The sequence below is a fragment of the Chlamydotis macqueenii genome, chromosome 2, assembly GCF_036417535.1.
Source record: "Chlamydotis macqueenii isolate bChlMac1 chromosome 2, bChlMac1.mat, whole genome shotgun sequence".
In the NCBI taxonomy this organism is placed as follows: domain Eukaryota; kingdom Metazoa; phylum Chordata; class Aves; order Otidiformes; family Otididae; genus Chlamydotis; species Chlamydotis macqueenii.
In genome coordinates this window covers 118,703,131-118,725,382 of record NC_141557.1, presented here as the reverse complement: position 1 = coordinate 118,725,382, position 22,252 = coordinate 118,703,131, and the positions used below count along the sequence as shown (strand labels likewise).

The 22,252-nt window shown below is 43.6% G+C and overlaps 1 protein-coding gene across 3 annotated transcripts in view; it reads right to left on the bottom strand.

The window, feature by feature from the left end:
• The window catches only part of MAPRE2 (microtubule associated protein RP/EB family member 2), a 94,725-nt gene that overhangs the window by 56,974 nt on the left and 15,499 nt on the right, over positions 1-22,252 (bottom strand). For 2 of the 3 annotated variants that reach the window (XM_086740785.1, XM_086740786.1), the window contains exon 1: positions 2,508-2,707. In XM_086740785.1, coding sequence (XP_086596911.1) covers positions 2,508-2,626 — 119 coding nt within the window. In that variant the 5' untranslated portion in view covers positions 2,627-2,707. Of the gene's footprint in view, positions 1-2,507; positions 2,708-19,362; positions 19,425-22,252 lie in introns of those variants that run through there. The other variant, XM_086740784.1, reaches the window with a different exon arrangement.

The following is a 22,252-nucleotide window of genomic DNA, read 5'->3' as shown; positions in this document are numbered from 1 at the left end:
GTATTGCGAGCAGGGGACGTACTTCTAGATCTATACAACTGCTGATCTGATGTCATGCTTCAGGCTGTGTTTAATGACATATTTATTCCATATTTCTAGGTGCAGACGGAACAAACCAGCCCGACAATCAGAGGCATAGCAACTTGATGTGTCATGTGGTGAAGCTGCACAGGCTGCTCCAAAGTCAGCGTGGCACCGACAGTCCACCGTGGCAGCAGGCACGATACTGACGGTATTAATCCGTTCTATTTAGTCACCTTCCACTTCAACTCCAACTGACTAACGACCAAACTAGCCCAGCTATTAAATATTTTTATGGAAGTTAAAAGCACGTTATATTCCAGCATCAGGGAGAAGGTTCACTAGTTTTCACATTTCCTCTGAGGTTTCTTTCTGTTATGGTTGACATTTACTTCAAAAGTGCTTTGAGCTACAGATGAACACAAAACATTCTCCCCACCGTACAAAGGGGGAAATCAACAGATTTGGGTGCCATGACTCTGTAGATCAGGGTAAGTTTCCATAGGGAAAACAGAATCTAAATAGGATTCCTCAGTGGGGACTTTTATTTGTACATTAAAGGTTTACTTCTGAAACAACAAAAAAAATATTAATTGGATTATTTACCTACTATCCCAAAATAACTTGCAATGTTAGCATTAGCGGTTCTGCATTCCGTTATATGGCTCTAGGTATGGATACAAACGGATACAAAGCTCTACAAGAGTGAGGAGTACTCCTCTGAAAGGCTATTCAGATGCAGAGTAACTTCACAGTTTCTGGAAAACTGGGCAAGTGATAGAATTATTTCTGTCGTCATATGCTTAACACAGCAGCCTGGCAAAATGTCTTTTCTAGACAATGTTCAATGTATGATTACACAGGCAGAAGGACAAGAAGACTTGTTGAGGGCTGCAGAAAATGACACACAAACATACTGCAAAAGAATAATGGAGAAGCCCATTCACCAGAGGTTTTCCAAAGAACCCTTGTGAAGGAAAGCAGCGAGACAGCAATCAGTAGCACCCATGACACACGTCAGAATAACTACAGAGAGAGATGCATGATAATTCATTTCAAGTTTATTCTGTATTTCTGCTGGAAATAGAGCTTTCCTCTCAAACAGAATCTCGTACTGCTCAGCTGAAATTCAGATATGGGAAGTGAGAGCTCCCATCTTTCCGCAAGTAGAAACAAGTCTTTACGAAAGCAATTTTGCTACTTCGTGCTAAATGCAGGCTTCATCACACAAAGCATCAACAGATTCAGCGAGAGGGACAGGCTAAATTTTGTGGTATTCAAACACACCACACGCTTGGATCTCCGACGCATTTCGCAATCACCCATCGGTGTGTGATCAACAATGAGATTCACTGTTAAGGTTATTAATGGTCAGCTATGCTGGTAGCTCTGTTATTCCTCAGCAGAAGAAAAAAACAAAAAAACCAAAAAACCCCAAACTGGGATTTTCTTCAGAGAAACAAGCCAAGTCATCCACATTTGTTTTCATCTAATCGAGCGTACAACTCGCCACTTTAGGCAGATATTTGAAAGCAGCATCATTTCCTGCTGTTTGAAAAATCAGCTTTAAGGGGCGTGTTCTCTGCAGAGGCACAGCTCGCTGTCACCCAGGCAGTATTTAAAATAACTGTCTATTAACATAAGGGGAGCCACCGGCCGCATTATCACCCTTCAGGTCGGCAGCAAGGAGCACACAAAAACCAGTTGCGTTTGGGGCTGCGGCCCTTATCAAACAATGCGAACAATTTTAATGAGCTTATCTGCCGGAACATATTGTCAGAGATGTTGATGCAGAGGCGCTGCCAGCAGCGCATGCCAAGCCGTTCATCAAAAATGCCTACAATTGCGACAAAGGACGTGCCCCCCCACCCCCGCTTCCAGTATGAAAAATTATAAAATTAGAAAACGGGGCTGGGTCCGGCCGCTGGGGGTGTGGATGGAGCCCCCTCCCAAGCACCGGGGCGGGGGAAGGGGCTGTCACTCCCGCCCCGATAAGCGCGGGGGTGTCGCTGTCACCCCCGGCCCGGTGTGCTGGGGGAGGGGCCCCCCGGCCCGCCCCCCCCGGGCAGTGCCCGATGCCCGGTGCGGTGTCTCCCGGCCGGGCAGGGGCTGCCCGCTCCCCGCCATCCCCGCCCGCCGCCGCCTCCCAGATCCGCAGCGAGCTGCTGCGGCGCTTCTCGGGGGGAGCTGGCTGCTTGCGCGGGGTTCGCTCCCTCCTTCCTTTTTTTTTTTTTCTCCCCTCCTTCTTTAATTTTTTTTTTTATTATTATTTTTGACCGCCTTTCTTCCGCCCGGCAGCGCCGAGCCCCCGCAGACATCCCGCCTATTCACCAAGCGCTCTCCAGCAGGACAATACCAGCGCCACCGCAGCCCCCGTCCTCCCGCTCCTGCGGGGCCAGGATGCGGGGGGGTACTGCATCCCGCCCGCCTTATGCAACCGCCCCCTGGGCTGCAGCCCCCCCCCCCCCGCCCCGCCGCCGCCGTACCTGTAGGAGCGCTCCCCCCGCACCGTGTGCTTCCTGAAGGGGATGATGGTCCCGTTATCCTGGATGATGTCGTTGTTGTTCTCGCCATTTGGGGACAGGGCTTGGGTCGGTCCGGGCATTGGCGCTGCCGCGGCTCCGCAGAGCCCCGCGCTGCTGGTAGCGGTGGTGGTGCGGAAGGTGGCGGCCGCCGACTCTCCCTCGCCCGCCCGCCCGAGCCGCGCCGCACCGCCCCGCCCCGCACGTCAGCCCCGCCGCCGCCCCACGTGACCGCCCCTCGCCATGGCAACCGGCCGACTCCGCGCCTCGCCTCCCTCCCGCCGCGCCAGCCCCGCTCCGCCCCGCGCCCCCACACAAAGAGCCGCCCGCCCCGCCTGTGCGGGACTATGGGGGGGAGGACACGGGGACGACGACACCCCCGGGTCCGGCCCGAGGCCCCGATGCCGGCGGACAAAGGGCTGGGGGCAGCCCCGGTGGCCTCGCCGCGATCCCGCCTCCTCCGCGCGTGTCCCCGCACTCGTGGGCGGGACTGAAACACGTCCTTGTCCCCGCCGGCAGCGGGGAGGGGAAACCACCTCTCCTCCGTGACAACGGCAGCTACGATTTCGCCCCGGTGTTACAAGAACAACCGAGACCCCGAAGTCCGATACCTCCCCGTCACCCCACCGTCACCCGCCTTCCCCTGACACAAGGGAGCCATTTCGGGCCCAGGTTTGGGGGCCATTGGCACCCAACGAGCCCCCACCCCGGTGTGCCGGGGGTAACGGCCATCGCCGCTGCACAAAGCCGGCCCTCCTCCGCCGGCCCCACCGCCAATAACAACAAGTTCTGTGTTTGATTAAAAAAAAAAAAAAATTGCCTAAGCATGAAACGGTAGGAGAATGCAAGGCTGTCAGAAATCACAGACTCCTAACCATAAAAAAAAACAAACCAAAAATCAAAACAACAAACAAACTAACAAACAGAAAACAAAACCACCATAAGAAGGTCTAAATTCATTGATGCTACTCTTTTTGTTGGTTTTTTTTTTGTTTTGGTTTGGTTTTTTTTCCCGTTCCTGTGTCCGCTACTCTGCCTGGATTTCCAGGCTGGCCAAGTGACCCAGCTCTATACCTTACGCCCTCGCAGCTTCACTAGAAAGCTCAGTAAAACACCTGGCAAGCTGCACTGCACATTTCCAGCCTTCTCCTGCTCTCAGGCTCACACAGAGGAACCATTTGATGGCATCTCCTTTAAAATCTTGCTTGGGTCAGAAACAAGAAAGGAAAAAACCGGCCAAGGCAGTAGCACTGAACTGCTGGCACTGCCAGCTCTGTTAGCACCACCGTTCACACGACCCCTCATCTCTTCCTCCCCTTCATTTAAAAGGGTTTCTTATCCTCCCCCGCTCCCCCCCCCCCAGGTCCGTTTCCCTCTGCATATCTCTCTGATTTCTCCCTATCTCCTCTTGCCTAAACAGCAACATCCTTCAAAGTTCTACATTAACCACAGAGTAATGCTGGTCATCTCCTCAGAAGCAGATCTGAACTTCACCACGGCAAAACCTACCCTCCTGTTGCAAAAGAGGATCAAACCTCACATGTTTACCACATTAGAAAAACAAACTATCCAGCTGTTTACAAATTGTTTTCGCTAAACTGAAACCAGCAAGAGGGACTATGGGCAGAGTCTCCAAACCGCTCTGTATGACCACAAGGCTGTCAGATGCCAAAGAGCAACAAATGCTCAGGTAGATCTCCCAACATCTTTTAAAAAAAAAAAGAATAAAAAAGCACCCCCAAATCTAACTTTCTTTTAAAATGAGTTTTAAAGCAGCTGATCGAATGGAGGCAATATGAGTATTTCTAGTATGTTCCCAGAGGCACGTGCTAATATTGTAATAAAACTAAAAAATTCTGAAGTTTAATTGATTTATATGTCAGATATTTTTCTGCACAAAGAAAGTGATTTGACAAAGTTTTAAGTAATCTTTAACCTTTGAGACTGAAAATATAGTTTTCTGAAAGCTTAGTTTACATGAGTATGCTCATGACCTAGTCTCTGGATCCACAGAGAGCTTGTGAGGTGAATACAACCAGTAACTAAACACCAACTGCACAGCACTTGGACCGATGAGAAACTACTTGGATTTAAATCAGATGTAGACATTAACACGCACATGCACAGAGCAATCTCTAACAAAACTCAAATTAGTCTGCCAATTTGCCATGGTCCTCTGAAAACCAAGACAGGTTTTATTTATTCTTTCTGCCAGGTTTTCAAATATACTCAAGTTTTGCTTTCAGTAACCAACCTACCACCACTTGCAGTTGACAAATTTTATTGAAAAATGTTCCATTCATCTGGCAACAGTAAACCTACTGGAGAAGGTTGCCTTTGAGTCTTTTTTAAAGCAAGCAACAAAATACATTCTACTCAAAGGGGCAGTAAGTTTCTTAGTAACACTCAAGAGCATGGAAAAGCCAGAAATGCTACATGGTGACAGAGTATAAAAATAATCTATAGCAGGTCTTTAGTGGCCAGACATAACCCTACCTGCTCTGCTAGGCAGCGAGCAGTAAAATACTCTGCTACCCTAGCTTGTAAAAATATTTTTATTTCTTCACCAGTGGCAAAAAACAGAAGCTTCTTTACTAAGTCTCCAAAACCGTTTAAAACTCATACTGGCAAAGCTACAGGAGACAAGTGCAGGCGAGGACAGCACAGCAGCTTTGCTTCAGCCCCTTCTTGCCTTTGCATTAAGATTCCAGGTCAGGGAACACACGCTGCCTCAATGCGGTACCTTACCTTTACAAAGGCTGAGCCAGGCCCCAGCAAAAGAAGCATGGCACTGGTTTTCAGAAGGTAGATGCTGCTTCATTTGATCCAGCACAGCCTGGGAGGCACAGGGCACAATATGGATTCCATACACATGGCATTCTCTCTGCTTACCCCCCTGTTTCTGAGCAGTGCATGGCTCACGAACATGACACAGCTTTACGGGCAGGAAGCCACCAGCTTTTTTTTTCTACTTGCATCATTCTGAGCAAAGAGGTCTTAGACGTAGATCCAGGGACACAGAACAAGAAAGAGGAACCTGTTGCTATTATTTGGTGCCTGTGCATCTGTGCTGCCTTTACAGATTGTACACACAGTAGGCATACAAACACTAAAGCAGTTTGAAGAATAAAAGGTCAGCATGGTGTTGATTAAAAAAAAAATCCCACCTATGGTATGTTGAAAGTTCTGAAATCTAGTACTCACAGGTGATATGCACACTAAGCAAAGCAAAGAGACAGGAAAGCAATTAAAGCTGAAGGGTGGAATTACAAAACCCGATGTAATAGATCTTCAAGCACTGAGAACCACAGAAGCAACAGCTGGAAGGGACCTTTGGAGGTCATCCAGTCCAATCTCCCCCTCAGAGCAGGATCATTGCCAACGTGAGATCAGGTCATGTTTGGTGACATGATCACAGTCTAGCCAAATCTTGAAAATCTCCAAGGATGGAGATGTCATATCCTCTCAGGACAACCTTCTCCCATGCTACATTAGCCTGCTGTTCCTCATGTCCCACCTGACTTTGGCTTTGAGGTGATCCTACTGTATCCTGGAGAATACGGCAAGTCCCAGGCATGTTGAAGATGCAAAAGACACCACCCTACCCCAACACACGGGTTTCAGTACTTTGATTTCTGCTGTGGTGAACTGGGTAGAGCAAGCACCGCAACAGGCATAAACGTCATTCTCCAAAATCTGGCTGCTCCTTCCTCCTCAGAGCTTTCGTTTTCAGTTCCCCTCTTATTTGCTTACTTGCTCTAGGCCTCACTTACTGCAGTAAAAATGCAGTGTAATTTATAATGCCCGAGTGTGAAATCCCCTAAAAGCCAAAAACGCAGTGTTAGAAAGAGCTCAGGCATGCTCAGGCCAGAATTTTACACTAGGCAGTTAATGTGGAAATAAATTATCAGTATTTTAACGCTGATAAGAAGTGACCAATGCACAGCCTCTGAAAACAGAGGTGACGACTGTGCTAGAGCCTTCTGCTGATATATGTGTCAGAAGATTAAAAAAACAAACACAGTTTTAGGGAGCTTTGTATGTGACATAGCCAAAGTATAAATACACTTAATGATTGCAGAAATTCCCCACTGCTTGGATAGCTTCGGGTGGGAGGGGGAAGGGGATAAGGAGTGAGATCAAGAAAAACACATTTAACCCTAAAGTGGTCAATCAGCATTCCTCATCTCTGACATCTCTGCTCACGTTCAAGTTCGTAAAGGAATCAGTGTGATATTTCTTGCACTACCCTTAGAATAAACCTCCACTACAATGTCAAACTACAGCAAATACCACGCAAGTATAATTATTTTGGCCTATGTATTCACTTTTCAGCGGTGTTTCATGAACACTCCTGCCCCGAGTGCAGTTTTTCCTCTGGGAAAGAGAATGAGAAAAACCTAATTTCAGGCAAGCAAACAAACAGAAGGTAGCAACAACTTCTGTAAAGCAGCAGTCCTGATCAAAGTAGTCTGCTTTCCTAACTTAACTATTCTCGTTGTCTCCGTTTATTAGGATGAAGACTAACAAAATTCTGCAAAGCAACAGATTTACACACTGCAGAGCAAAATCAAAGTTATTTCTAGCGCTCAAGTGTGTGTGTTTATCAAAAACCTGTGCAGAAACAGGCTCTCCCTGAAGGAGTTGGCCAACAGTGTTTAGATTCGAAAATAAGTGAATAAAACAAAGCAGGAAGAAAGTTTGGGAAGAGCAAAAAAAAAAAGTTACTCTGCTAAGTCTTGGGCATATCTTGCTTGTTCAAGGAAGCCCCAGTACATTAAGGTACATAGACATGTTTTATTTCCAGCATGAGTAAATTCAGTAAGATGGATATAACCATGAGCATACTTAATAAGGCTGCTTCAGATTCAGCCTAATTTCTGTTAGTATACACTTTGAATAAAAGTTTTATTTAATAAACTAAAACCAGAAGCCTGAGGAGATCTAGATTTGCATGTTATCTACAGGAAGGACAAATAAGGTATCTGCAACTGCATGTCTGTTAGAGAGCACTGGCTTGCACCAGCCTAAATTAGTGCACAGTTCTAACATGTAATGGCAAGGTATTATACAGAAACATCCATAAAGAAATTAGCAACAGCAACGTTGTTAACACAGGGCACGTGTATCAGATATGATGTGGTGTATGATAAGTTTCAAGCTGACCTGGGTTACGCAGAAGAACTCATATTTGCCATTTCACTGACATAGCGCCAACTGCAATGACCAGCCCAAAGAAAAGCTCCCACTGTGACATAAAAATCACTTCAAGTGAAAATTCAAAACTAGAACTTTATAGATTTTTCTGTTGTTGTTGTTTACATGGCACTGATTATATTCTCCCACCTCCATCCCATTACTTGATTCTTACACTTTAAATTTCAGGGCACATTGCATTTACGCTCACCGTACCAAACAGCAGATGATAATTTTGTCAGGACAAAGAAACACTGCATGAGTTTTATTAAAACAGCTACTTATCACTCCAGACATCCTGTAGATAAAGAATGAGCTTCCCACCCTTGGGGATTACAGTGCTGCCACTTTAAGCAAAGTCTTGATTGTTTGCCTTCCCTGGAGAGAGACAGAGAAAGAGAAAGAAAGAAAGAGACGGCTGTCCCAATTACACAATATGCATGGACCACATCCCTATGAGGTAATTCAAGTCTATTTTTAAATATATGGACATATTTATATTTCAGAGGTCACATTTCATATTTTAAGAAGCGTTCTCTGCCTGTAAGGAAGAGTAAAATAAAAGTTGGAGTCTTTGTCAGCTAAGCATTCTTGAAAATTTAGCCTAATAAGCTGTAAATCCAATTTGACCATTAGCGTATGAATTCTCCACGAAAGAGAGAGGTCTTGAAGAGCCACAGCTTGCGTGTATTTTTCTTCAAAAAGGCAGCAGCTACCTTTTATCCTTACTGTAGAAATCAAATAGAAATCAGAGGATTATTTCAAGATTCAAATACTCTCTACAAAACCAGGATTTTTTTTTTTTGTTCACAGAAACAGGATTTCAGAAACCCTTGCATAGAAGAGATATTTTAAGACTAGTTACATACTTTTAATATTAATTATTAGATAAAAATTAATAAATAAGTTTAGTGGACATTTATTAAATCCAAGCCTTTCAGGGTTTAGACAAATCCAGCTGTTTTAAAGAAAAAAAATAAATTCCTATTTAAAAAGAAGCACTCTCCAGTATACATCAAAGGATTCTGTACTTAAAACACAAGAAGTTCACACCGAATATCCCAAACACTTTTATCCAACACTTTCTACATAACAAAAAGCTCCAGCGAAAGCAGGAGACACTCAGTGAAGGATGGTTCCAAAGAGAAGAAATTTTTGCTTCCATTAACTCCAAACCAAACTAAAATTCTTTAATGTCTGTCACATTTGTGTTCAGTGACATCCAGACCAGGTCGGACGGGGCTCTGAGCAACCTGATCTGGTTGGAGATGTCCCCACTCCTTGCAGGGGGGCTGGACTAGATGACCTTTAAAGGTCCCTTCCAACCCTAACTGTTCTATGATTCTGTGATCCACTGGGCTAGAGCAGAGTTTCAGGCACACCTTGGGGAGCTGCTTGCATCTGAAAACCTCTAAAGGGAGGCTGTGATCAATAAATACTTGAAGTAACAGCTCCTCTGTCTCACTCTGCCTTTAATACTGATTGAAAGGAATTGAGGCAGGAGGCTGACTCATGGCTCAATTCATGTGCATTTACATGGAATTATTTGGCTGGAGCTGTTCTAGATTTACCGTTGCCACTTCCATTCACACTGAGGTGTTAACTAGCTTTCTTGGCTTGTTTTTGTCAGAGTTCAGATGTAAAGACTATGAAGAGCCGAACCAAAACCACTCAAAACTTTCAGGTAATCTGGATTCCTAGACTTTTTCAGAGAATGACAAAACCTTAATTAAATGAAAGTGAGATTACTGTTGCAGAAGAGAGCAATTTGGGATTTTGAAGTTTCCATACAGTACAGCTTATGACTGTTAGCACTGGAAAAAGTCAGAGCTTCAGGCATTCATATCCTAAGCAAAACCAATGAAACAAGTTATAAATGGTAAAAGTCTGGAAGGGTTTGGAAACGTGAGAGAGAAGAAAAGTCTAGCATTTCTTATATATTTTCATCTGTTGAGAAATCTTTGGCTTTCTTGGGGCTAGAGAGGGATATCTGGAAAGATGCAGGAGGAAGAAAAAAACAGGTAGGAGTGGAGAATCTATCTCTGATGTTCCTTCTTACTGTTCTATGCTGAAAATATGAGCAATACACTTCGAAGGCATTTAAAGTCTAATGATATACTTCATAAAAGCACATTGGGGTAAGGAGGAGGACAAATGAGCAGCTTTGCAACAGCATTTGTCAAAGGCAGAAGTTTCTAATGTGAAAATCTGATATGACTGTATCCCACATCGAAGTGATACCTTTATTGGTAGATTACAACTTTCAACATAACTTGTTACATTACTCTGCTTGAAAACCAGATTTGGCATTCATGTTTCATGCTAGGAATTCAAGAACAGTTAATAATGGCTCTTGAGATCAATGGTTCTGTGTTCCTATTGTACAACAAGTGTTTCGAAGCTGATAGCCATTTGATTTGCATGTGTTATCCAAGTAATTTAATGCTCCACATAACTATCCGATACCTGCATATAACAGAAGGAGGAGAAGTTTAAATGCTTTGGAATTATTATTGGCTAAGATTTGTTCAGCATACAGTGTTGCACCTTGTCTGGTATCAGCATTACAGATCCTGAGAATGTGAAGCTTGCACAGCTTACAACCCATCACAAGGAACACTACATTTGTCAACATTTACCAAACTGACAGAAATGCTCACCACTGCTAAAAAGAAGGCTGGCACAAGAAAGTAATGGTTCCAGCAGATGATCAATTAAGTTTTTGGATACCTACTACTGCATCAAAAATGCTTCAACCAGCTGACAGAAAGTGTTGGATCATTACAAACCAAGGTTTGAAGGGGTTACTTTGTCCCAGGAAACTGTCAATTAAATGTCTATCCTCCCACACCCAGCAAAAAGCCAACACAAACATTATTACATACTCTAGCCAATGTGAAAGAAATACAGAGCGCATTCATGTCTGACCGGGATCAAAATCACACTGCCAAGTCATTCATTAGTGTGTGAGGTTCTGCGATTGCAAGCCCTGGCTGAAGAATCCGGTGCCTTGCTGCAAAATACTCTATACAGTTTCCTCATGTCCTTCCAGCGTGCTACAAATCATTTTCTCCCAAAGCAAATGTGTCTTACATGCCCATCAAATTAGCGAATGCCAAGAAATCACACAGAAAGCGGTGTACTTTTGTGTTTGTATGCTGCCTGCCCCTTTCTCTTGGCAACTGCTTTTTATCTGGGACATTCACAGCATTTTACAAAAACTAACTTCTGTCTGCTTTCCACATTTTACCAGCACAGAAGCAGGCCCCACTGGTGTGATCAGCTTCCTCAAAACACACATTGTCACAAGTCTGCGCAAGCTTCCCCTGCTTCCCCTCAGCACCGCTACGGTGGGTCCCCATCCTTTCCTCCATGGTTGGCTTCCTGATCCATACAGTACTTCCAGCTCTGCAAATCCAGTATTTGCAGCTATGCAAATCCTATCCCTCGTCTCCATTGCTACAACTAGATGAGTGTCTCTTCCCTTTTATCTCAGGATTTCTTCCACACCTGAGGTTACCCCATTGTTCTTTCTCCCATTCTTTTTCACCCTTCCTTTTTCAGGCATAATTCTTTGTAACACTTGGGCAGTTTCCACTTTCCTTCATGAGCCACCTGCAGAGAACCTGGGTCAAATTTATTTCCTTCCCTCAAAGTCCCCAGCATGCCTATTGTCCAGCTCACATACTGTCATTAGCTAATTACATCTCATTTTGTCCAGGCTGAGAGGAATGTGCTTCAGTACTTGCCTGTTAAGGTGTATGCACATTCACAGGCAGCCATCCCAAGAAGTGACACCTGTATTTGAGAGCTGCATAACACCCAGGATTCGCACACCTCCTGTGACACATTGCCACCATTAACACACTAAAGAGCTGAAATCCCTGAGGCATCCCAGCATCTCTGAAAAACTAGGTTGCAAGGATTTATTTTCCATCAGTAGCTCACAGAGAAATCAAGGAGTTCTTCCTCTTTGGGCTAGAACGAATGTATGAACTACACATATACACAATTTTAATAGCAATTTGTCTTACCGTTCAAGTAGACCTTGCTCTTAGTTATTTCAGGCTCTTTACGGGCCAAATGCAAGCATCTGAGGCACTCTGTTTTTTACTTTCTGGTAATTCCTTACACACAAGTTTTTTAGCTTGCTCTTAAGTATTTAGAGCTTTAACACACTTGTAAGTAATAGTTACTACATGCAAATGCTAGAGCATTTAGGAGCAAGAAACTGTTCTTTACACAATAGCATTACTAATCACAAGATTCTAGTTTTCTCATTTATTAACAGAAAACCAACTTTTTCCAAAGGCAACAGTTGATGTGTATTATATCATCTTAGTGTTTATTCAAAGTCTATTAACAAATAGCTTTCAAATGAAGGGGAAAAATAATTTTCACAGATAGCTTTAACTAGATTACAGTTATGTTAGTAACGTGAAATAAATAAAAAAAATAAATAAAAAATTGCAAACTGTGTCAGGAATCTTCTCTCGCTGACCGGCATTCCCTAGGAGGACTTTTGGAGCTTGACATATTAGAAAACGAATGCTTTGAGCCCTTTATTAACCTGGTACTGCAAGTACTTTATTTAGATACTAGCACCCTACAGAAAGCTTACCAAGCACTTTCTGAAATCCTGAAATTTCAAATTAGCCAAAAAAAGTCCTTGTCTGGTTGTTAAGAGGCAAAGCTAGTTGGCAGAAAGCTACTGCTGGTCTGCTTTAGTGGAAGGTGCACCTGCTAACATCAACATATAGAGATACTGGGGCTTGGGGAGAAGAAGTGAGGAAGCAAGAAAACTTGCAAGCAATGTACAACAGTAAATTTTTCTTATAAAATCAAATTAACACCTTTTTAAAATCAGACCTAGTAATTAAATTAGTAGTACCACAACTGCTGCCATAAATTTGCGGATCAAATACGATACCAGCTGAAGTACTACTGTGAGTTTTATTTTATTTAAATGTAGGGAACAGAAGAAATGTAATAATAATATTTTCATAGTCCTACTCTAAAATAGAGGGAGTGCCATTAAAAATGTACACATCTCCATTCTGAGCAGACAAGAGCATACAGAAAGTGCATGGTTTTACTGGAAAGATAAACAGCTGGATTTACTTGCTTCCATTAACCAATGACCCACTTGTCAAACATAAGCTGTAGATTTAAAGGAGTGATTACATGAAGCCTCTTAAATTAGACAAAAAAAAAAATCCTACCTATGAAATCAGATCAAGACTGAAAATACTTGTGTGCAGTCAATATTGTTGTTTTCCACAGACCCAAGATGACGACCAATTACTCTTTTGAAAATGTACGATATACCGTAAGGGTGTTTCCTGCAGTGCTGTTCAGAAGGCGTTTATCCCACGCAGCCCGCTCAGGTCATGAGCGGTGAGCCAAATCCAGGCCTTGTGTAAGAGGATGAAGCTCTAACGGAAGCCATGGTGTAAACCTTAATGTGGGGGCACTGCCAGCCTCCTTCTATGAGGGACGGCTATTACTAGAGAAGTAGAACTGGTGCTCTCCACACTGAACGTTAACTGTGACATCTACCTGGCCTAACTGATCACTCCAGAGAGGATTTTCAACAGGGGCTGCGGCCATGCACGCTTGGGTGGCGGATCTCCAGCCGAGGCTTTCAAGGCTCAAGCTGGATGCATCAACCCTGCCTGCGCATAAGTGCAAGGCAATACAGATAATTATAACATTTGGGCTTGAGTGCAAGCCCTGAGTTAACAACAGAGAAAATATATCAAGGGCAACAAATGACTAGGTCCCAGGACACTGAAAACCTCTAATTTTGCCACCTTGTATTGTAATGCAACAGCAATGCACACAACAATGGCCTTCCCACACTCTACCTAAGGCTAAACAAGTCTCTAAGGAGGCTGAAGAAGCCATTAGGATAAGTAATATTTTCACTGTAAGGACAACCTATAAAGTTAAATGCATGTTGCTTCCACCTGACCTCACTAGCGTGCTGTGCGTTGCCAGCGACTCACACTCTACCGTGACTCAATATGCAGGGTGATTTTCTGAAAGCTGCAGAACATGGAGCAACTTAATTATATAAGAACCCCCACAGTTAGTGAATGGAAACTGAAGTTTCCAGCCCCAGTGATTGCAGAGAAATATTGGAAAATGCTGATAATTGGGTTAATAAAAAAAAAAAAAAAAAGAATAAAACTAGAAAAGCCAGAAACAATGACAAAATATCCCCAAACTCCTCTCCTTAAAATAAAGTGTAATATGTGAAGGAGCTCTTTCAAGTCTTTCTTTACTCGTACTCCTCTCCTTAAAATAAAGTGTAATATGTGAAGGAGCTCTTTCAAGTCTTTCTTTACTCGTGGGCTCCTAGCAGGCACCGTGGGTGTCTGGGAGCCTGCCTGCCCCCTGGATTTTACCCTGCTGCTGGAGGCCGTGAGCACCACAGCTCAGCATCCCAGCACGCGATGTGCAGATACAGACTTCAGCAGCAGCATCAGAGAGGAACCCAGGTAAGGTATGTGGTGCCTACCACACCACAGAATAGGGACGCACGTACTTCAGAGAGAAGAAAGTACAGATGAGAGCACGGCCGTGGCACTCTGAGCATCACATGCCTCCCCACCACACCCACAACAGTATTTTGTCACATTCCTCAGCAGCACTTGGGGGTCACCACTGTGTGCAGTCACCACTGTGCCAGTCAGCCCAACCTTCTATTCCCATCTTCCTTTCACACTTCTCCATCTGCCTTCCTTTCTCCACCTCTCTTCCCTTCACCTTTCCTTTCCTAGACAAAATCTAGGGCTACTCACCACTTTGCTGGTAGCACTTTCTGAACATTAAATGCAAGGTCCTGCACATGGGTCAGGGCAATCCCAGGCACAAATACAGGCTGGGCAGAGAATGGATTGAGAGCAGCCCTGAGGAGAAGGACTTAGGAGTGCTGGTGGATGAGAAGCTCAGCATGAGCTGGCAATGTGTGCTTGCAGCCCAGAACACCAACCACATCCTGGGCTGCATCAGAAGTGAGGCCAGCAGGTTGAGGGAAGTGATTGTCCCCCTCTGCTCTACTCTCGTGAGACCCCACCTGGAGTACTGCATCCAGCTCTGGAGCCCCCAACATAAGAAGGACATGGACCAGTTGGAAAGGGTCCAGAGGAGGGCCACAAAGATGATAAGAGGGCTAGAGCACCTTTCCTATGAAGACAGGCTGAGAGAGTTGGGGCTGTTCAGTCTGGAGAAGAGAAGGCTCTGGGGAGACCTTATAGCAGCCTTCCAGTACCTAAAGAGGGCCTACAGGAAAGACGGAGAGAAACTCTTCAGTAGGGCCTGTCATGACAGGACGAGGGATAATGGTTTTAAAGTAGAAGGAGGTAGATTCAAAGAGGACATAAGGAAAACATTTTTTACAATGAGGGTGGTGGAACACAGGAACAGGTTGCCCAGAGAGGTGGTGGATGCCCCATCTGTGGAAACATTCAAGGCCAGGTTGGACGGGGCCCTGAGCAACCTGACCTGGTTGGAGTTGTCGCTGCTCCTTGCAGGGGGGTTGAACTAGATGACCTTTAAAGGTCCCTTCTAATGCAAACTATTCTATGATTCTACGCTTACAGTGATCAGCAAGTGATCACACTCACAGTCAGTATTGCAAACAGACTAGCAAGACACAGACTACAAGAAAAAGATCCTCTGTTCTCCTAACAGATCCAGCCTGACGGCAGACTCATGATGACTGCACAGAATCAGGGTAGGTCCTGCTCACATTTGCAAGGTTATATTTATAAAATCTAAAAACTGCTTTGAAAAATGACACAGTTATTTTTATACCATCTGGCTGCACTATAAATACTTGAGGTATCTGACAAAGATTAATATTTTTTAAGAAAAAAAGGATTTTTTTTTCTGCTGGAGCAAAACTCAAATCATTACTGGAATTATCCTTTAATAAACATTCTCCAGCTTTTAAGTGAAGCACTACTGATAGGCAAAATGCAGAAGTCAACAAAAGACGATTAGAAATAAGGGTACCATTCTTTTTTTATGTTATTGTATATTGTCATGGCTTCAACAGTCATGGCACGAAGCAGCAACATTTTGTAACCTCTGAACAGTTATATTGTCTATAAAATGAAAAAAGGCTTCTGTAACATTTTGAGCACAAAAGGTACTAATGGTGTGAAAACAGTGTCTTTTCCTCATTATGGTAGAAAATGAGGTTTCTATTTAATAAAACCCCCAACCACAAGGCTATGTGTTTTTGTAACTGTGAATGTATGTTAGTGCTGTTGACAGCTTCCGGGTTGGAAAGGATCTCATTATTAACTCTGAACAAAACCACACGTTATCTTTTTGAAAAGCCAAATTTACGTTCCTGACGAGTCAGCTGCTTTGCTGAGGTCCTGTGGGATAATTCTTAGTATTGGGCACTGAAAAAAAATAAATATCACCCCAAAGTTCAGCATATTTTCAGACAGCACCATAAAAGGCTATCCAAGCTACCCAGTTCCTAAGTTAAGAAGGGAACGGGGCTGGTGAGCGCACAGCCATAAACAAACATTCCACTTCAGTTAACTTTGCTTTCTTAGGTTCAGCACTCAGGTCTTCAGTTTTCTCATGTTGGATTGAAACCAGCTACAGAGCAGCTGTGTCCCATGCAGGACTGACTCCTAACCAGATGTCCTCTACTACATTTTGGGGGACTTCGTGTTGTTTCCACAGGATGAAAATGCTTTTGAAACACTCCGCTCAGCCCAGAAGCTCACCTATTTCATATTGAAGTCATTTGGCTGAAGGTCCAAAGTGCCTTCGTTAGGGAAGTCAGATCTTCTTTCGTGAACACTAAGGGGAGAGAGAGTTTGGGGAAACAAGCAGTGGGGAACCAGGTAGGAAACAAAGTGCACTTATCTTGAAGTAGTATTTTATACTGCACCAGTGCTGAGAGATAGGGAGAAAGTAGTGAGGGGAAACCCTTCTTTAGTTTGCCCACTTTAAGTAACTATATGCACCTTTAGGATCAATGACCAGAGAACACTCATTCCTGTGCAGGGAAGAGAAAAGCTCCCCTGAACACTTCATGAATTAGTAGTTCATCATACAAACACACTTCATATACATGTGTATATACATATTTTTAATACATTTGTTTTCTCTCCCCTTATCTCACAATTACTGAAATATAACAGGTAATGCCCAAGCGAATGTTCCACTAGAAACCAGACTTGCTTTCTAACTTTAGGGTGTATTGTAAATGTTTTGGTGATAAAACATCAAGCAAGGAATTGTAACTGCCAAAAGCCCCTTTATCTGCATCTCGCACACAGGAGTGCCCGATGTGAGAACTGTAAAATTCCTTGGATGTTTCAGCATCCATTCCTCATGTTGTAGTCCATATAACTTAACTCCACAAAAAAAATACACCCATTTGTCAGGCTCAAAGGCACCGAAACCCCAACTGGAAGGCTTCCCAAGCAAAGACTAGTATATAATAGCATGTTACATGGATTTGGCTTTTGCAATTGTAATAGCTCAGCTAATTCTCTCGCAATATAATGAATCTCTGGTATTAGAAGGCTGATAGCTAGATCTTTATTTTGACAGATAATAGGCCATAAGGACTAAGGGATTTGGGAGGAAAGGCTACACAGTAAGCAGCAATCCACAGGGAATATGCTGGGAAGCTGTCTGTTGCTTCACGGAGAGCATTACTTTTTGCAGGAAATCTGTACATGTGAGATAAGTTCCTATGAGACAGGTAGGATGCGGTCTGCTTTTAGAGATGTCTTTTTGGTGGCCATGCCATTGACATGTCAATGCTCACAGGTTTTTTTTAGATTTCCTGTTGTTTCAAAGTACTTGTGACAACACCAGTATAACCGCAGTGACGAAGCTTGACTGTAACAGTGGTACCTCCTCCACGCAAGAGTAGAAAGCGATAGCTGAAACCCACCGCAGCCCAGCACAGGGCATTGCCCCGCTGCACTTTCATCTGCCACACCTCCATGGGAAGGAGTGTGTCCACAGGGGGAGGACGCTGTATTTTCCTAGTTCTTGCTTTTAAGATGCCTCCTGTAGTCCACAGCTATTGCTTCATCCTTGAGGCACAGAAGCCTCTTTCAGCTCTAAATTATAGACTGTTGTTCTCCTGAGAATCTCCAGGTGCACCTAAGCCCTACATATCTTCTAATTGTTGTGAAAGTAACTCTTCTCTCAAAGCCTGATGAATCTGAACTCTGTGGCTCCTTGTTTAACTCTCCCTCTTCCAGTGTCCATCTCTTTTCCTTACCTGCGTCTGTGCCAGTGAACATGGGCAGTTCTTGTATTTCCCATGGAATTTACCCTGAATAGTATCTTGTCTATCATGTATGTGGAGAAATCTTTCTACAGAAATATTTAAGCTTTTTTTTTCAGGGCATTAAATAACTTGGAGCAAATCCCTAGTTTCACTGTCAAACAAGTCTTTAAAATAGCTGAGACACAACCCTTTTCACTTTTAACTACAAAGCAGAAAGTATCACCACAAACTGAAATGCCTCCTACATCCAAAGCTAGGATTTATACACTGTAACAGCTTTTCAAGCATTAGCAGAAACATACTGGTGTGTTTTTAAATGAAAGCTCTTCATTACACAGCCCTAGCATCATTTCAGTGCTACGCATATTTTCAGCACTGGCTACGAATAAAGAAACCTCACACCGTATTGCAAACCACTAATACTGCGGCACATTCCTTGTCCAGGGAAAAAGTCATGTACAGGATCCAGCATGGTACGGTGAGCACTGTCAATAGTGAATCTGTTCAAACAGGAGGTTCACCACTCGGTATCTTACGCTCCATTTTGGCAACAGTGAAGATTTTGTCTTTAATAGCATAGATGCAGCAGCAATGATACAAGGGGAGCGAGCCACAGCAATCGCAGGAAGCCCAGATCTGTTCCAGGCGCGTCTTTTCCGAAGGCTTTCTAAACATTGCCACCTCGTGGGCCTCCTCTCTCCGGGTATCATCCAGCTCTCCACTCTCCCCAGGTGACTCCCTGCGCGGATTTCACAGGTGCCAAGCTGGAGGCTGGAGAGTTTAAGTTAACACCCAGCTCAGGCAGGATGCAATTTAAACTTGCATAGTTGGGAATTAAAAAAGGGATGGGGCCTTCCAAATTTTATCCGACATTAATTATTAATCCTGTACAACGGCATTTCGTGTAGTTTGCTCTTCTTCCACTTAACATTACAAGGCAGCACTAAAAATGCACAGAAGTGCTAACATTTACCAAAACAAGATAGCAGCAAGAATATAATTTCTCAAAGCTTCCAGAGAGGGAGAGAGAAGTTAGATTCATTGTCCATCTTTAGTTTCCCTCTTTTAATTCCTTTCTGCCAACATTTCCTTCTTACTCCAGTAAAAAAACAAATTATTTCCAAAAGGTCTGTTTTGTGACATCTACTTTAGCTTTCATCCTTTCTGCTTCACAAATAATTCTTGATTACTTGAGTTTATTAATTACACAGTCAAAGATGTTGCAAAGAAACCAAGCTTATCTATCTACTGCCTTACAGACATCAAATACAAGTTCTCGGGTACTTCCTCAGTCACTGTCACTGTAACAAACACATGCAAACACACAAACATACTTACTTTGAGCATCCAAACACTTGCCCTGGTTGCCGGCTTGACCTATTCCTTGCAGCAATTTGGTACTGGAAAGAAAACATGAAAATCTTTAGTTCAACAAGCAAACAGGGAAAAAAAATAATAAAAAAAGACTCACTGAATGGTCTTTGTCTGTATTGGTTGGGCAGTGATGCAATAGCTGAATACTAAAAATGAAACAAGAGGAGAAGTCCTTCATTACAATACCCCAATTCAGCTGCGTTCACAATGGTTCAGTGTCTAACACATCTGCACAACAATCAGATGTCCCTCTGATATAGTAGCAGATCTATGAGGGCCCTTATGCAGTGCTACATTCAGAGTTTATTCATAATTGCCAGGCACATTGCTGTTTCTTCATCTGAGCAGGCTTCCTCGGAGCACAGGCAATCAGTTATGATTGTTGTGTCATGCAACTGGAGCCTTGCTGCACTTGCCTGAACAGCTTTTCAGAGGGGGAGAAAAAAAAAAAATCTACCATTGAGAACCACATGAACTGATACTCAGGAAAGCCTATGTTTCTTGCCAATACAACAGAAAAATGCTGGCAATCCTTTGAAGTGCCTCACTTAGCAATGAAGTCATGATGCTGCCCACTCGTAGCAGCCACATTACGGCCCATCCCTTCTGTGTTCCTAGATGCTACTGCCTGCGAATGCCGGATTTGTCCTCACCTCCATTCTCTCAAGTGCTATGTTACAGGCTACAGAAACATAGGCAGAAGCAACCATATATGGCTTTCAAATTTGTACCATGGATTACATACTGGAGTTACGTGGCTACGTTTTTTTTTTTAATTCACCTTCTCAGTCAGCAGGAAATATCATTCCTAGCAGGTAAATAATGGTTTACAGTCACACCAGGGCTCTGGTTATTGCTTGTTTTGCATTCCTAGTCAACTAGTTGAGACAGCCCAGCAGGGAGGGGTATTCCAAAAGGCGTCTATCTGTGCACAACAGCATGAAACTACACCAAACAGGATCTCAGTGGAGTTCCGATTGAATCGGGACTGCAGGACACAAGGAGCTCCCATAGGTGAATTTACATTCACCATAAACCTTGTTTTAAGAGGATGAAAACACAGAGCAATTCTCACTCCAATTCATTATCATCTAGGAAAAGTAAATAGACCTTAAAAGATGATTTGTCTAAAGGACTGGATCCCAACTCCAGGAGCTGTGACTCATCCTGGCAGAGAACTTGGGAAGGCTGTGAGCAGACTGGAAGGCTGAAGCCACCTTCAAGCCAAACCAGAATGGGAATTAGCTATTAAACATGTTATTGTTTCATTTCTTTGAATCTCTCCAAGCCTCTTAAGCTTTGCTTTTCAATGTACTCTTTTTCCTCCATTTGTTTAATGTGGAAAGTGATTCCAGCACAGCTGACAAACCTCAGGCATCCAATTGGCAAAGGAACTGCAAATCCACCATGGTATGTTGGCTTTTGCTCAAGTAGACCCCCTCTGAACTTAAGCTGAGATCTAATAGCACTACTCCAATAACTACTCCAATGGCACACTCTTACAACAATAGTTAGAAGAACTAATTGTGCATCAGAAGGTGTTGACCAGAACTTCTAACAGGCAACAAGCAGCGGAGAGACATGGAGATTCCCTTAGAAGCACAAGACTCATTTTGCTAATAGCATGTTTTCCACACTATGCTTTCTGAAGAGAGCATTATTTATGGATACTGAAGACAAAGATAACTATTTCATCATCTTCAGCAAGCAGACCTTGGTTTCAGAGTGATTTGAATAACACCGCCACACTGAGCTTCATACGTATAGTCTTAAAAAGGGAAAAAAACCCAGACGTTCTCAAAGCAGAGGTTCCTAAAACTTGACGACTGATGATGATGTACCTCTTTGGTTTGACCTGCACATATATCTCAGCAACAGCTCCTGACTTTTTGCCTGCATAGAGGTACTTTTTGCCTGCATACAGGTACTTACCCATGGTACAGGGAGCAGCGCAATGTCTATGGCCAGATGAGGTAATTGGCACTTGCTTGCTGCTGTGTGCAGTACCACTGCCAGGGCTCCACCTGCTCCGTAAGCCATGCCAACACCTCAACCTGTACTTCTGGCTTGAGATGCCGGAGCAGCACCCAGGCAAGGGAGTGGTAGGAAACACCGGATCATTAAGGCGGAATTCAATTTAGGTGGACAAAGGAATGCAGTAGAGGTCCTAGTTAGTAGATGCGCGGAAGGTAATGATGGGGAGCTAGAGTCTTCTTTGGAAGGGTGGAGGGATAAAATTATGCAATGAAAACAAGGGGGAGGAAAGGATGCCATGTTTTCTACCACTACATGCCAGGCCATGCACAGCTCTCAGCTGCAGACATGGGCATCATATCACTGCTCTACATAAACCAGCACACGCAATTCAGTTCCTCAGAATTCTGCAACACATAGAGGCTGCACTGATTCTAAAACAGGTTCCTGTCTCCTAAAGAATCACTACAAAGACATCTAAAGAGCTTATTCCTTCCACACTGGTAAACATAGGAAAAAGGTCAAGGGGTAAAAAGCAAGATCTTAAAGATCTAGAGGATCTGGAAAATGAAAAAGACCTTAAAATAGGGGGGGGGGAACACATTTCTTTAACAACAATTTAAAGAGGAATATCAGAAAATTCCATGTAGTGAAACAGGTAAGAAAAAAGGATTATGCATTTTTCGAGACAGGAAACTATGATTTGTTCAATGTTTTAAAGTTACACATAGCTGCAAGTTCCTTGTATTATACTATCTGTTGCCCTGATGGGGGGATTGTGTTGGGGGAGACAGGCCAATATTTACTAGAAAATTTTGTTAACAGAATTGGGCAGATTTTCCTAACAGCCGATAACTATTTCCACAGTGCATTCAGTTAT